The 14,564-nt window shown below is 40.5% G+C and overlaps 1 protein-coding gene across 5 annotated transcripts in view; it reads right to left on the reverse strand.

Moving 5' to 3' along the window:
• Window positions 1-14,564, reverse strand: part of Atp9b (ATPase phospholipid transporting 9B (putative)) — a 256,120-nt gene that overhangs the window by 141,837 nt on the left and 99,719 nt on the right. For 4 of the 5 annotated variants that reach the window (XM_071602592.1, XM_071602593.1, XM_027935319.2 and 1 more), the window contains one exon: window positions 3,021-3,101. The exons of the other annotated variant lie outside the window; for it this stretch is intronic. In XM_071602592.1, the coding sequence (XP_071458693.1) occupies window positions 3,021-3,101 (81 nt within the window). The remainder of the gene's footprint in view (window positions 1-3,020; window positions 3,102-14,564) is intronic. 5 annotated transcript variants of the gene reach the window in all.

The following is a 14,564-nucleotide window of genomic DNA, read 5'->3' on the forward strand; positions in this document are numbered from 1 at the left end:
TTTTAATTGCTGTTTCAATTTCATTATTTGATAGGTTCAATCCAGGCAGGTCACAGGTGTCTAGAAAATCTGTCAGTGTCTTCCAGATTTTTCAGTTTATTGTAGTGTGTTCTTTCAAAATAGTTTCTAATGATTCTCTGGATATCAAAAGTGCTTGGTGGTATCTCCTTTTTCATTTCTAATTTTGCTTATTTGAGTTGTCTCTTTTTGTTATACTAGGTAAGAGTTTATCCATCTTAAATCTTTTCAAAGAAGCAACTCTTTGTTGCATTGATCCTGTGCATTTTTATAGTTATTAATTTCATTAATATTGACTCTGATCTTAATAATTTCCTGCCTTCGTTGCAGGAATAATTTCACATTCATGTCAATGGATGTAAACTACCTCTATCAGTCCTGGAGGGCAGATGCCCTGACTGCATCTTCTCAACAGACTGGACGGGCTATTGAGTTCCCTTAGTTACCTGCTTCACTGATGATCAGTCTTCCCACTTATTAATCTGGAGCCAAGGAACTGCTAGGAAGTGCACCTTTCCTCTAATCTACCATCTTCCTCCACATTTTCCATTCCTAAGTTTTCTGTTTGTCTTCTGTGGGGTTTCTCTGGTGGTACTGGGGACAGAGCCCAGGATCTTGCGCACGGGAGGCAACCACTCTACCACTGAGCTGCATCTCCTGGGTTTTTTAAATTGTATGTTTAGATAGACTGAGGTACCCATGCTGGCCTCGTACTAGCAATCCTCCTGCCTTGGCCTCTCAAATCGTTTGGATTGTAAGCATGCATCATCATCTCTATAATTCTGGAACTTTGTTAATTCTCAACTTACAGTCTCTTTCCTGTCCACAATTGTTTGGTTAGCAGCTTTTAGATGAGATTCACTGCCCTGTCAAGAGTTCTTCTGCTTTGAGGATCTTCCTTTGCTGGATTTTGGAGGATTTTTATTAACCAAAAAGTTTTGAATTCCACTCTATCTTGAACTTTAATTGGTACGCTGGACCTTCATTGGTAATGAGTCTGGCTTTCTTGACCCATCTATAGCAGGGGAGGTACTCCAGTTAGAGATAAAACCTGCTCTCAGTTCGAGCAAGCCTTCTGTCCCATAGTGTTGTTCCACATCTTCAGTGAATCACAGGGCCATGTTTTAGGATGGTGTGGGGCAGACTCTAAGTGCCATTATCCTTTTCCGAAAGGCCAATTTCATGTTTTTCTTCTTCACCATGCATCTTAGAGGCACCAGCACTTTATGGGTAGCCCTTTTGCACCTCAGATTTTCCAAATGGGACCTTATGACTTGCACTTTTTCCAAAAGTGCCCTCATCTTCAGTTAGTGGCAATCACCAAATCCATACGCAGGGGCATCGTGCCACACAGAAATCCTGCCTCTTCTGAAATCAGAAGCTCAATGATGACAGTGTTCTGGAACAATCTCCCTCCTTTGTAACATCTTGGCTCTGGAGCAGACACGCTATTTTTTGTTATACTCCCTGACACTTGCAAGAAGCTGAAGCATGTGGTATTTTATATAATATTTTATGCAGCACACATGAGTTGAAGGTGCAGAAGACTCTATCTGTCATGGGAGTTGGCCTATGGTACTGGATGGCTCCACTATCTTATGGACATAGAAAGTTTTAAAGGAATCTTTTTAAAGCTGCCTAGTGTTACCATTTCTCTTCTAAGCTGAAGATCCTTCCGGTGGAGCTCACTAACTTTCCACCCAGGCTTCCCACAAATGGTACACTCTCCCCACTTCTGAACTGTCTGCTCTTGCTGTCAGCCCTTGAAGTACTTTCACAAGGCCTAAAACATATATCCAGCTTTTCAGAAGTCATAAACAATACAAACCAGCATGAAGAGGAGGACGAGCAAAGCAAAGGAGGACAGTGCACCATGCTCCCAGTTCTTAACTGTAGGGACACTCATGTCTTCTGATTTGTTGCTTTCGAGCATCTTTCTCATACGCTTAATTTTCTTTTAAAAGTGTGTGCTTTCTTTTCTTTTTAGAGAGAGAGAGAGACGACAGAGAGAGAGAGAGAGAGAATTTTAATAGTTTTCGGCGGACACAACATCTTTGTTTGTATGTGGTGCTGATGATCGAACCTGGGCTGCACGCATGCCAGGCGAGCGCACTACCGCTTGAGCCACATCCCCAGCTCTAAAAGTGTGTGCTTTCTTCACAGTAAGTATTTTCGTACAAGTCCAAAAAGATCTCCGCGTACTTCAGAACTGGTGCTCTAATCCTGTTGACCTGGACAAGCTTGTTCCCTGTGTCCATGTTCCAAGAGCATCTTGTGCAGACCTATCTAAAAAAGGCACAACGGGCAGCTGCAGAACAATGCTCATCCCCAGTCTCTGACAGCATCACGGTGTCCTCATTTTGCATCCACACAGCTGTTCATCAACTGTCACATACTATGAGCTCCTTAAGTGCTTCTGAAATGATGATGATTACTTGCTGAGCCTCGTCATGTCTGATCAAGACTGAAACAAAGGTGACTGAGCCAATAAAAATCTTTTATACGCTGTGAAAATCAGTAACCGTAAGTCCTTCAAACCCCAGCAGTCAGGGGAAAGAGGACTTAAAGATTTACCAACACTGTATTTTGGAATAAAATAAAAGTTGAATAAAATACTCTTATGCATGTAAAGAAAGACCCATCTGCATACACACATATCCAAACATACATATGTACTTATCTGAAAAGTAGATATTATGTGGCTACCATAATTAACTCAAAGAGTTAAATTAAATTATACCATCTTACTGACTCATATTTTAGAGAAGGATGTTATCTACACTAAATATGCTAAAAATATTAGAAAACTGTACTGAACACATCCCATAGACATGCAAATGACATGGGAACAGCTAAGAAGCTGACAATTCTCCAAACTTTCCCTCTCTAGTTCACAGCTTTCATGTGAATTTACTCTTCATCGAATTACTCTCTCAAAAGGAAGATCTACTACCTTTAACTTATACAAACAATATTTGTACTGAACAAAAGATTCAACTTACCCTGGTAAAGGTTCCTTCAAAACTATGAATATCCAGTTGGGGCTTCTGAGCATAAACATAAGCCCTGATAGAAAAAAGGTCCTGGAATACAGAACATGTGTATTAATTTCAATGTTATAATTAAATAAAATGACATGGAAAATTTTCATTTGCTAATTAAAATCTTCCTTATGCTCTGTGCTACAAGTGATTCTTAGGTCCTGTTTGCCAGCACTCTGAATTAGGATGGAAGGTAACAACAAAGCAGTGCTAAAGCTCAACAGAAATGGTCACTTCTCTTCCCTCCGAGAAATGTGCAGTGTGTATCAGAACCACCTGGGAGAAGCTGGCAAAGCACACATTGCCTGGGGCTGTTCACAGGATTTTAATCTCAAGGCAGAGCCTGAAGGCACAATGGTACCCCACAATCCCACCTCATCCTTGGCTCCCTGTTCCTGAAGGACAGGCCTGACAGCATGGAAGCCCTTTTGCCCAGGGAACACGAGCTGGGAAGTCAAGAGGAAGGACAGATTCACAGTCAGTCCTAGACATGGAAAAGTATAGACTTCAGACCCCTCTGTGATGCCACAATTTTGGAATCAGCACCAATGCCCAGGGCTCATTCTCTAAGGGATAACATCTGAAGTTAAGCTGCTTGTGGTCAGTCTGTACCCCTGCTGTGGAGGACAACTGCACAAAAAAACATCTGTTCCCACCCAGAGCTGTACATCAGGCAGGCACACAACCTCGAAGCCTTGGGAGGGTCCCATTCTTTCCTGTGACTTGAGACACCTCCCCAGGGGTGTTTCCATGCTGTGTAGTGTGCTCTCTCTGTTCCAACAGCTGCAGCTCACAGCAGATGTCTAAAAACCTGAGTCCACTCCCCTCACCTGTTACTGCATGCACACCTTAGAAAGGCAGGAAATGCAGAGAGTGCTGGTGCCCAGACACCAAATCATCTTTTCTAGGCCTCTCCCCAACAGATGATTAGGACAAAAGATGGTATTACACAGTCATTCTCAAAATGATTGAAAATTAATAATTCCTCTTGAGAAACTGTTAAGCATGATATGTCTTTATGGTTAAGCTGTATAAAAAAAAAATGTTTTCCTTTTTCTAAAAAAGACTTGTGTCCCTCTTGAATACAATCCCAGGTAAAAGGTCTGGGGAAGCATAGGAGACGTTAAAGTCAGGATGGCCAAATGAAATACCACAACTTTGTCTTTTTTGTTTTTTAATATTTAACTTTTTAGTTGTAGGTGGACACAATACCTTTATTTTATTTGTTTGTGGTGCTGAGGATTGAACCCAGTACCTCATGCATGCTAGGTGAGCACTCTTCCTCTGAGCCACAACCCAAACCCTATAGGACAACTTTGTGACAATAAAACTCCAACACCTAGGAATGTAGAGGTAGGGAGAGGACGAGGGGCTGGAAGGACCTTAGATCTCAAAACTGTCTGGAAGCTTCCCCTCTTGCTACCTTGGCAAGCTTCTGCAAGTGGGTAAGCTCCAATGGGACATAGAGCCTATAGTCCTACGTGACAGTATAGAACTCCTCAGATGAGTTCTGTGGCAGGTAGTTCAGCTTTGTTTAACTGGCCACAGGGAGCAGCATCTTGAGGAAACTGAGTACACTGCCAGTGGGTGAGTGTTGTGTGGGAGACTTCACATAGCCTCCTGAGGGGCCTGGTCCTCAGAAGGACCTGCATGCAAGGTGTGTTCAGGGAACAAGGGTTCAAGAGAAAGGCTCTCCATCCCTGAACTGTTCTGCAAGCAATTTGACTTCCTTCTGGTATTCCAGACTTATGGTGTGTGCCTCTGTGGCTGGCCCTTGATAAGGGGCTGAGCAATGAGTCTCTGTAGCTCCCCAATAGGCGGCACTGCACATGCTGGTCACATGAACTCGTCAATGGGTCGAATGCCTGCTTTCCTCTGGACTCTCAACATGTCCCTTGTTGGATGTACTAGTACCCCTGCAATACCTCACAGCCATGTGGGGGATAACTCCACCTGGTTTCTGAGAGTCCTAACGAATCATCAGAGCTAGGAGTGGTTTTGATGATCCCTGATACAAAGAACTTGCCATTTTTATAAATTTGATTTCCTTTCTGAGTATGAGTGAAAAACCAGAATTTGGAGAATAGGGTGACCAAAGCATCTGAAAAGTAAAGGTAAACTAAAGTCTGGGAGAAAGAAGCCCCTCATAGAGGGGCCTGAAAATCTGTTTTTAATCTTAGTCTGACCCCTAAACAAATCATGCACAGTCCAAGTTCCAAGCAGCCCAGCAAAATAAAAGAAGTGAACAAGGGCCTCAGCCAAGCTAACCACAGTTAAACCTAACCAAACTCCAACACTCTTCAGAAGAACCCAATAGAATCCTGTGTCTCTATAATGTATCATGACTAAAGCTGAAGATACAATTCAAATTTCCAGACATGTAAAGAAGCACAACCATAAAACTCAGTCAAAGAAAGAATGCAATGGGTGAAGACCAGTCCTGAACAAACTGAGCATGAAAACCAAGAGAAGAGAATTCTAAAGTAGCTTTCTAACACTTCAGACTCGTAAAATATGCTCCTAAAGGAAAAATCACTGCAGAGAAAGAAAGAAAAGGGAAAAGGAAAACTACCTGAAGAAACAATGACCTAGAATATTCCAAATCTGCTGACTGCCCAAAATGTAGATTCAAGATTAAAAAAAATTAAAACTATCAAATTACTACAAAGACAAAGACATATGGGGAGTGAAATTCTAAAACACCTAGAAAAAAACCGACAAAATACCACTGACTTTTTACTACAAATAATCAAGGCAGAAGACAACAAAACAAACTACTTAAAGTACGAATATGGGGAGAGGTCAACCCAGAATTCAAAGCCAGCAAAAGATCCTTGAAGAATATAGAAGAAATAAAGACATTTTCAAAGGACTTAAATGAGAACTAATTCCAGTGGCTACCCACCAGCTATATATACACTGACAGAAGTTCTTCACCCTGAGGGGAGATGGCATCAGGAAATGACAACTGTCCATACAAACATCAAAAGGAAAATCCCATTTTTCACCTAATTTCTTAAAAATATGCAATTAAAAGCTAAAGTGGAAAAAGCAGTGAAAGAAGACATGAGAGACCAAAGTTGGCTCAGGCTTCAGGGCCCAATGGGGAGGAGGGCAAGGAGAGGATGGATCAAGAAAGGAAAGATGGCAATTGCTGATTAGTCAAGGTCTCTGAAAAGCGTGCCAGACAGGATCAGCACAAAGCTTTGGAAGATCCACCTTTAGACAGGAACAGGAATCATCCTTCGTTATCAGATTAGGCAAAGGAGGAAGAGAGGCAACAGGCTTTACTGGCCAAGAACTGCAGAAACTTCTGCTTAATGGAACCCTTTTCTGCACAGACAAGACCATGTGTTGAATGACAGTGAGATGAGAAATGAAGAGGAGCCAAGTTTGAGAATGCCGTCACTGACAGGAGAAACCACAGTTACCTAGGGACACATGCAGAGAGGTAAAGGTCTCTTGGGAGGACGCCAATGCTGGTCATCATAAAGCTGTTTTCCACTCTGGCCTACATTCTGAGTAATGCAGACAATGCATTTTCCATTCTTATTTAACTTTTTAATTGCAGCAGTGGTGTTTATTTCTAAGAGGTCTTATTTTTCACTTTTTCTTTTCTCATAGCTTCTATTTTGTTTAAACTGTAAGAAACTCTCAAATTTCTTCAGAGATATTAGACAACTGAAATCACTGTCTTCAGTTCCTCGAGACCTAATCCACTGGGCTGCTTTCACTTTGGACTGGTCTTTCCCCTTCCTGTGGATTCTACACATGCATTCCAACTATCTCCGCAGAAGGCGGAGGCAGAATTGCTGGTGGGCTTCCTCATGCTGCCCACACAGGCACCTGGATGCTGTCTGAAACTTTCATACTGTCTTTCATTTCTAGATGACATATTGACTTCTGCTGTTCATGTTTCATTGACTTTCCACTTTCAGTGAAATGGAACATATAAATTTATGAACTGCTTAAACTTTTACTCAAAGAACAAGAGCATAGTAACTGACACTAATTTAAAAAAAAAAAAAAAGGCTAAAAAGAATATCCTGTTCTCGTGCCAATAAAAGCCTCTAAGAGAACTAACTGAATAGTTGTAGGCTACTCAATAAGCAGCATAAGAAATCAGAGACACTCGGGCTCAGCAGTAGAGCACACACCCAGCATGTGTGAGGCCCTGGGTTCAATCCTTAACACCACATAAAAATACCTAAATAAAATTAAGATATTAAAAAAAGAAAAGAAATCAGAGACACTCAACAGAAAGCCAAATTAAAAAGTGGAATGGCAGAAGTTATCCTCCATCTTCCATCCTGCTTCTCTTCTCCTTTTAAAACTAACTTCCAAGCCGCAGACAGGTGGCTTCCCAATACATTTCTCAGCATTCTCCACAGGTGGATGTGAAAGTGTGGCTAATTCTTGCCAAGCAGCATGACAAACAGTAATGCAGTCCATCTACCTTCCTTACCCTCTGTTGCTGGCCACTGTGCAATCAAGAGCTGCTGAGACCTCTCGTGGGAAGTCACCTGACAAAAAAACAAAACTACCCCCACTAGCCTTGGACTACCATTTTTGGGCCACCAAATGAAGGAGAAAAGGTTCTCTCTAGACTTGGGGTATATCAGTTGAGTTTCATTTTTCAAATCAGAAGCATTCTGAATTTAATAGCAAAAGGGATCTCATACAGAACATGATGCTTCCAATATCAGAGAAAGGGAAGAAATTCATGACTAAACCTCCAAAAATACTCTCAGAATGTTAATGAAACAACTCTCCAGGGAAATACCACTATATGACCCAATGAAGTTGACCACTGCCCAAATGGTAGAGGAGCAGCAGTAGCTTAGGGAGCGCAAGGGCATCTGCCAGCAAACACCACAGGAAGAAGACAGCTCCTCTTCTCCTGCCTTCCAAACTCCTGTGAGCACAGTCAACCATGAAAACTGATTTCCATACCTTCCAGGCCTCCAGGATACAGGAGGCTAGTCCTCAAGTTCCCAGGGAACACAGGCTGGATGGTGAATGGAGTGAAGCAGACTCTATAGCTTAGACGACATAGGAACTGACATAATTTATGCTCAGGTTAATTAAGCCAAGGTGGTTTAATAAAGAAGAAATATATGGTATAATAACTTGAACTTGTGAAAATACTACCAGAATATTTAATAAGAAGCCAAAAGAATGTGGATAAGGTAAGTCTCAGAATCATTCTTCACTTAATATCACAGTGATTTCAAAACATGAAACTTTCATCCCGCACCCTACCTTGTGATACAGGAAAATAAAAAGCAAGCCAGCAACCACCCTCATTTCTACATGCAGCGGACACTTACAAGAGCGCACTTCATCTGGTATATTAGACATCAAATGACTGAATAATGGCACAATAATGAGAACGTCATTCGAAGCTTTTCACGATAATTTAAAAATCATTCTGAAGTTTTCAATAATGTAGGAAAGCCTCTGCTATTAGGTCAAGGGTAACATTTGTTCGCATTACTTAAAGGTCATTAAAATACATCCTTAATCATAACATGTGGTTCATTACAAATAAAATTGCCTTGCGTTCAATAAAACTAATTAAATGTAAATGGTATTGTTTACTGCTGTATGGATCTTTTGAAATAAATCAGCAAGTCATGATTTATTGAAAATTACTGGGGCCTCATGGTTGTTAATAAATTTGCTTGATCACAAAAGCCAGAAACATATTTTCCAAACGTCTATGGTGCCTGGCAACAAGATCAACAAATGGCATCTGAGCTCCGGGCCCGCATACAGCTTTCACCAGGGCTTCCGGGGGCTCAGCTCTGGCCGCACCAAGGACACTGGGATGGCAGTGGAATCAGCAGAGCCCACTATGGGCGGCCTGCCTCTGTTCTTAGGAAAAGCTTAATGTGTCCGGGCTTGCTGACTCTAGATGCCATGACTGCGTGCTCTGACGTGACACAACTGGCAATGCCAAACAGAATATCCCCAATCCATAACAGCAAAGACCTGGGAGTCAAGACAAGCAACAAACCAAACTGCCTTGCCAGTGTCCTTATCAAAAAGGTCAATATTTAAAATACCCAATTTTATGAAGCTACAAATTTCAACTGATTAATGAATTAGAATTCAGGTAAATTTTCTTTCTTTTCTTTTTTTAAGCAAATATTCTTTTTGTTTCATGGTCCTATCAAGATTTGAAATATTTAATAACCACATAGATGTTTCACTCAAATGCTAAGTTATTCTCCCTACTGAAGTACAAGGGCCATAATGTTTTTAAAGTAGCATTATAATAGATGTATAAGCATCTAAATAATCTCAAATATATATTTACATGAGTATGTGTGACACTAATAAAAATGAAAAAGAATATCCTTACCATATTTAATAGGATGTGACATGACTTTCCACATCGAAGATATTACCCAAAGTATAGATAATGGCACACTTAAGTTTTAAGTACTTCATTAGTGTATAATTTAAGTATAATATGCTACACACAAAGTATAAAATTGTGTGCTTTGATGTATGCCTATGACCATCAAAACACCAAATAATGAAGAGAGCAAACATTTCCATCAGCCCACAAACTATTTTCGTCCACCTTTTAGCACTACCATCTACTATTCTTCTAGAATTTTCTATGAATACAATTACATTCTTGTTTGTTGGTCAATATTTGGCTTTTCTTTCAGGCACATTCAGATTTTAATTCTGTACTCTTAGCAAAATTAAATCTATTACAAAAATTATCAAGTAGTGTGGCCATTCCCAAGCACCCACCACCAGTGAACCCCAAGATTCTTGCAAGGAGTTTTAGGGGAACAAACAGAGGATGGGGCTATCACCCAAGAGTGACAGCAAATAAAATCTTCTTCGGTCTTCTAAAGATTCCTGTCTCCCTTTCTCTTTTAACCTGGGGAAGACTGCCTAGGGATATTCACCAGAAAAGTAAACAAAGGATACAAGGATGTAGGCAGGGAACAGTAACACTAACCCAGAAAATAGCTCAAATAACATCACAATGTCAACAAGCTGTAAGATGCCCAATAAATTAATTAATTTTAACAAATATTGAGAGAATAACAAACCAGATATCTTAAGACTAAGATAGTGGTGCAGCTTTATTTTGCCACATTAAAAAAATGAAAAGCAAATGGAAGCTACTGGGAAGCAGGATACTGGTGAGCAAAAGCCAGGATGGGAGCCATGGGCAAAGGAAACTCTGGTGGAGAAAGGCATGACTGCAGAGGGGAAAGTGGACTGACCGTAAGGAAGGCTTGACCTGGCCAGAGTGCTCACTGGGCAGCACAAACTGAGTGGCACAATGCAATTTCCTTCTCAGGGGTCCCTGGATACCATGTAGAACTGCAGGGAGCACTTCAGAAACTGTGTTACTATGAAAGCTAATGACCAGCCTCTCACTTTTAGCCTCTACCTATGGAGAGATGTACAAGGCAGTTAAGATGACAAATGGGTACTGGTAGCCTTCTGGGCACAACACCAAACCCGAAAACATAGAGGAAAACATACCAACATTGTCCCAACTAAAAACAACACTTTTATAGGCAAAAGTTAATATAAGCTAGCAGTTAAGAAGCAGATGGGGATGCTCCACCTGTAGCATATACTAGGGCCACAGTATGTAGATAGCACAGGCACATTCAAACTGGATGGTTACAGTCAGACACTGCAGAACCATCTGAGAGCAATGGTAAATTGGTGGAAAAAACAACAGTTGTTCAATGAATAGTACTAGTGCAGCCGACTGAGGGGGTCTGTGTTTTCTTAAAAAAGTATGAATTCTCATTTATAGCTGGTCTCAAAATAAGTCTGTTGGATTAGAAATTCTGTATGAAAAACAGAAATCACTTAAAAAGTAATCATTTGAAATACAACAATGAGTGGAAATAGTCTAAGCATAAAATCAAAGGCAATACCATTTTAAAATACTGGCAGGTTATATTATATAAACATGCTGAACTTTTATACGGTTTAATAAAATCTTGTAAAACTTATAAAACCTTACATGAAAGATAGACTTAAAACATAACCCTGAGAAAACACCCTACCTAACAAACAGCAGCTGGGGCCACACCTCTTGCACAGGTGTGTAGCTATGTGATGAGGAGGGAACATCCTTTCAGGAAGAATGTGTGCAAAGGGCAGCCAATGCTATAGGCAAATGCTGAGGGCTTCTTCCATTTTATGACTAATGCATTATTTTTAATGCACATTTTACTATTAGAGTCAGTAAAAATAAATAAACCTCTATTCTTTTTTGAAGGAGTGCATCCTAAGGACTGAGGAGCTTCTGAGGTAAACAGAGGGTACATACCAAGTCCTCTCCCAGAGAGAGGCTACCTGGTCAGCAAGTTCTGTCCTCCAGGCAGATGTATCCCTACTGACAAGCCAATCCTCAAGAAACCAATACCTATTTGCTTTAAATTTAGTTATCATCAGAAATGCCATGTAGCTTGTATAGTCCACAGGCACTTATTTCTCATTAAAAAATAATCAAAGACTTCTTCTATAAACAATATTGAATTAACTGGTGTGAGACTTGCCTTCCCACTGAAAGCAACTAGAACAGTCACTTTCAGACACTGGACACAAGGACCTCAAGAAACAAACACAGCCATGCATCCCACAGCAGCCCATTCCTATCCTGGGGTGATTACACCCCACAGGGTGAGAGTAGCAGCTAGGCAGGGGAGACAGGCACCTTGAGCTCTGGAGACAGGGACCAGACCTAGGTAAACTGTGCTGGCATTTGCAGGTATTGGGAAGAAGCCAGGCAAACAAAGTTGCAGAAACCTGCTACCAATTGTCAACATGTACACACACAGGATGGGATTACATCTGGCCACACCAAGCATTAACAGAGAGCTCCAAACTGCATCATCCCAGGGCAACAGAGCAGGGGAGAGACTGAGAGTCAAGAGGGGCTTGCGATTCAGTAGGTCCTGGGAGGAACCCAGGAGGACTGTACCCTGGGAGCAGGATGAAAATCCAGTATCTACTCATGGCAAACCTCTCAGCAAATGAAACATCACAATAAAGGGACTCTGGTCCATCCTAACGAAGTTTAAGAACAAGACTTGAAAAGAGAAAGCCCATCTACAAGTTGTTAAAGTAAAAAAATAAATAAATAAATAAAAAATAGGAGGCTCTGAAGGAGGAAAAAAATCCCTAAAAATTTTATAATATCCAGCACCCAATTAAAAAATTATCAGACATGCAAAAAAACGCAGAAAAGTGTGACCTATCACAAGAAGAAAGTTTTAAAAACAGAAAAATAACCAGAAACGACAGAGAAATTGACAATACACAAAGAAATTAAGTATTATAAGCTGCTGAAAAATCTGATTAGTTCCAAATCCATAAAAAAATTCACTTCATAATTAAAGAGTTTCCCAAAATGTAAACTCTTGGATCAAATGGTTTCAAAGGTGAATTTGTTCAACATATAAAAAAAGAAATAACACCAATCTTACATCAACCACTTGAAACATACAAGAGGCAAAATGACTCTCTAAATTGTTTTATGAAGCCAGCATACTCCTAGATATCAAACTAAAGGCATTAAACAAAAACAATCCTGAGCAATATCCTTCCTGAACATAGCCATAAAAAATCCTTAACAAAATGTCAAATGCTGCAATATGTATAAAGGACTCTCAGCAAGACAAAACAGTGTTCGTCCCATTCTGCTGGTAGTGTAACAAGCGTAAAAACTGGTCCACAAAATTATTATTAATCATGGTGAAAAACCACATGCTCACCTCAATAGATACAGAAAAGCCTTTGAAAAATCCAGTACCTACTCATGGAAAACCTCTCAGCAAATGAGACTAGGAAGAACTTCCTCAACCTGATTAAGGTATCTATGAACAACTGACAATTATCCCTACACACAAGGGCTGAATGTGTCCCCCAAGATGAGATGGAACACAATAAATGGTCTCTGCACTTTTCTCCAACACTGACTCAGGTCAAATGTGATACTGCAAGTGAAGAAACAGATGGCTGCTATACAGACTGGAACGCCAAAGTTAAGGATCTCCATTGCACAACCACCTAGACAATACTTTCTAGGTGGGCAGACACTACACCAAAGAGGATACACAGATAGCAAACAGCATGTGAGGCAAAGCTCACAAAACAAGTCATCAGGGAAATGGAACTAAAATGGCAGAGACCTCACCACACAAAGTCATGAATAATAAGATCAAAATGGTGACAACACTGATGTTGCTGAGGACAGATTCTGGACCACTCTTCCACTCCTAATGGAGACCGTGAATGGTACTGCCATCATGAAAAACAGCTGGGCAATTACTCTGACATGCAAAAGCTGCTTGTGTACCTTCCACCAAAACCCTTTGGGTGGGAAAGTGCCTCAATGCTGTACTTGTGACTTCAAGGCATGGGAGCTGTCCTACTGTCCCCGACCACTAGGAAGATACGAGAGTCAACTGGTTGATTGGGGCAATGATAGCAAATCTGACTCCTATAATCTCTTCATCCACTGGTCTAGGAGAATCTGCCTTCTGTCATCATCAATCATAGAAAAGAAGAGCTGTGACAACTCAGAACACAGAGATTAATACCTGATATATCCTACAGAATGTAAAGAAGCCATCACAGAGCACTGAGAATTAACAGACTACAACAAATCATCTAGCTGGTATGCTATTGGCTTTAATGGAGAAATCCTGATCCAGAGCAGAAATTCAGGCAGTTTTCAAAATAAACTTCCAAACTGGGGAATGAGTGGGACTACAAGATATACAGAGACAAAATAAGAGACATATTTCTGTATGTTTAAAGTTCGGAAAATTAAAGGGGGGACACACACTTCCATCTGGTTTTACTGATTTGGAGGATTACAATATACATGAGCATACATGTACACTGCATGTTGGCAAGCACATGAAATGGCAAAGGTAAGGGGCAAACAACCAAATGAGAAATACAGGAAGGATGTGATGGAAAATTCCAGTCTATTAGACTTCCAAGAAGTAAGATTTAAACAATGAGCTGTCAACGTTCTGTCAAAATGAAATTTTTTTCTTTCATGCTTATGTTAAATATTTTAAAAGATAATGTCTGGTAATCCATCTGTCACTAGGTACTGAGTGTTTTGGTACAACTCTTCTCCAACAGTTTAGAAAACCAGAAGCCTGAAATTGTGAAACATTTTATCCCATAATTCTTACTATCTGACCAGCTATTTGGATGCTCTCCACATAAGATTTGCTACTTGGATGCCCTCTTTTAGTGTCAATATATTTTAAAATAAATAAAGTAGAAGTTGCTTCCCTGGCTCCATGGAAGGGTGCTAGAGGAGGCTGGTCAGCTAAGAACGGTCACTATCCACCACAGGGTGAGAAAACTAAAACCTGTGTTCCAAATCTAGCCTGGATTCACTCTGTATGGCAGTAGAGGCAAGCATATGTGGTATTTTTAAGTTGTCAAAAGAGAAAGAAGGAGAGGAGATGGTGATGGTGACTC

This window comes from Marmota flaviventris, chromosome 16, assembly GCF_047511675.1.
Source record: "Marmota flaviventris isolate mMarFla1 chromosome 16, mMarFla1.hap1, whole genome shotgun sequence".
NCBI lineage: Eukaryota > Metazoa > Chordata > Mammalia > Rodentia > Sciuridae > Marmota > Marmota flaviventris.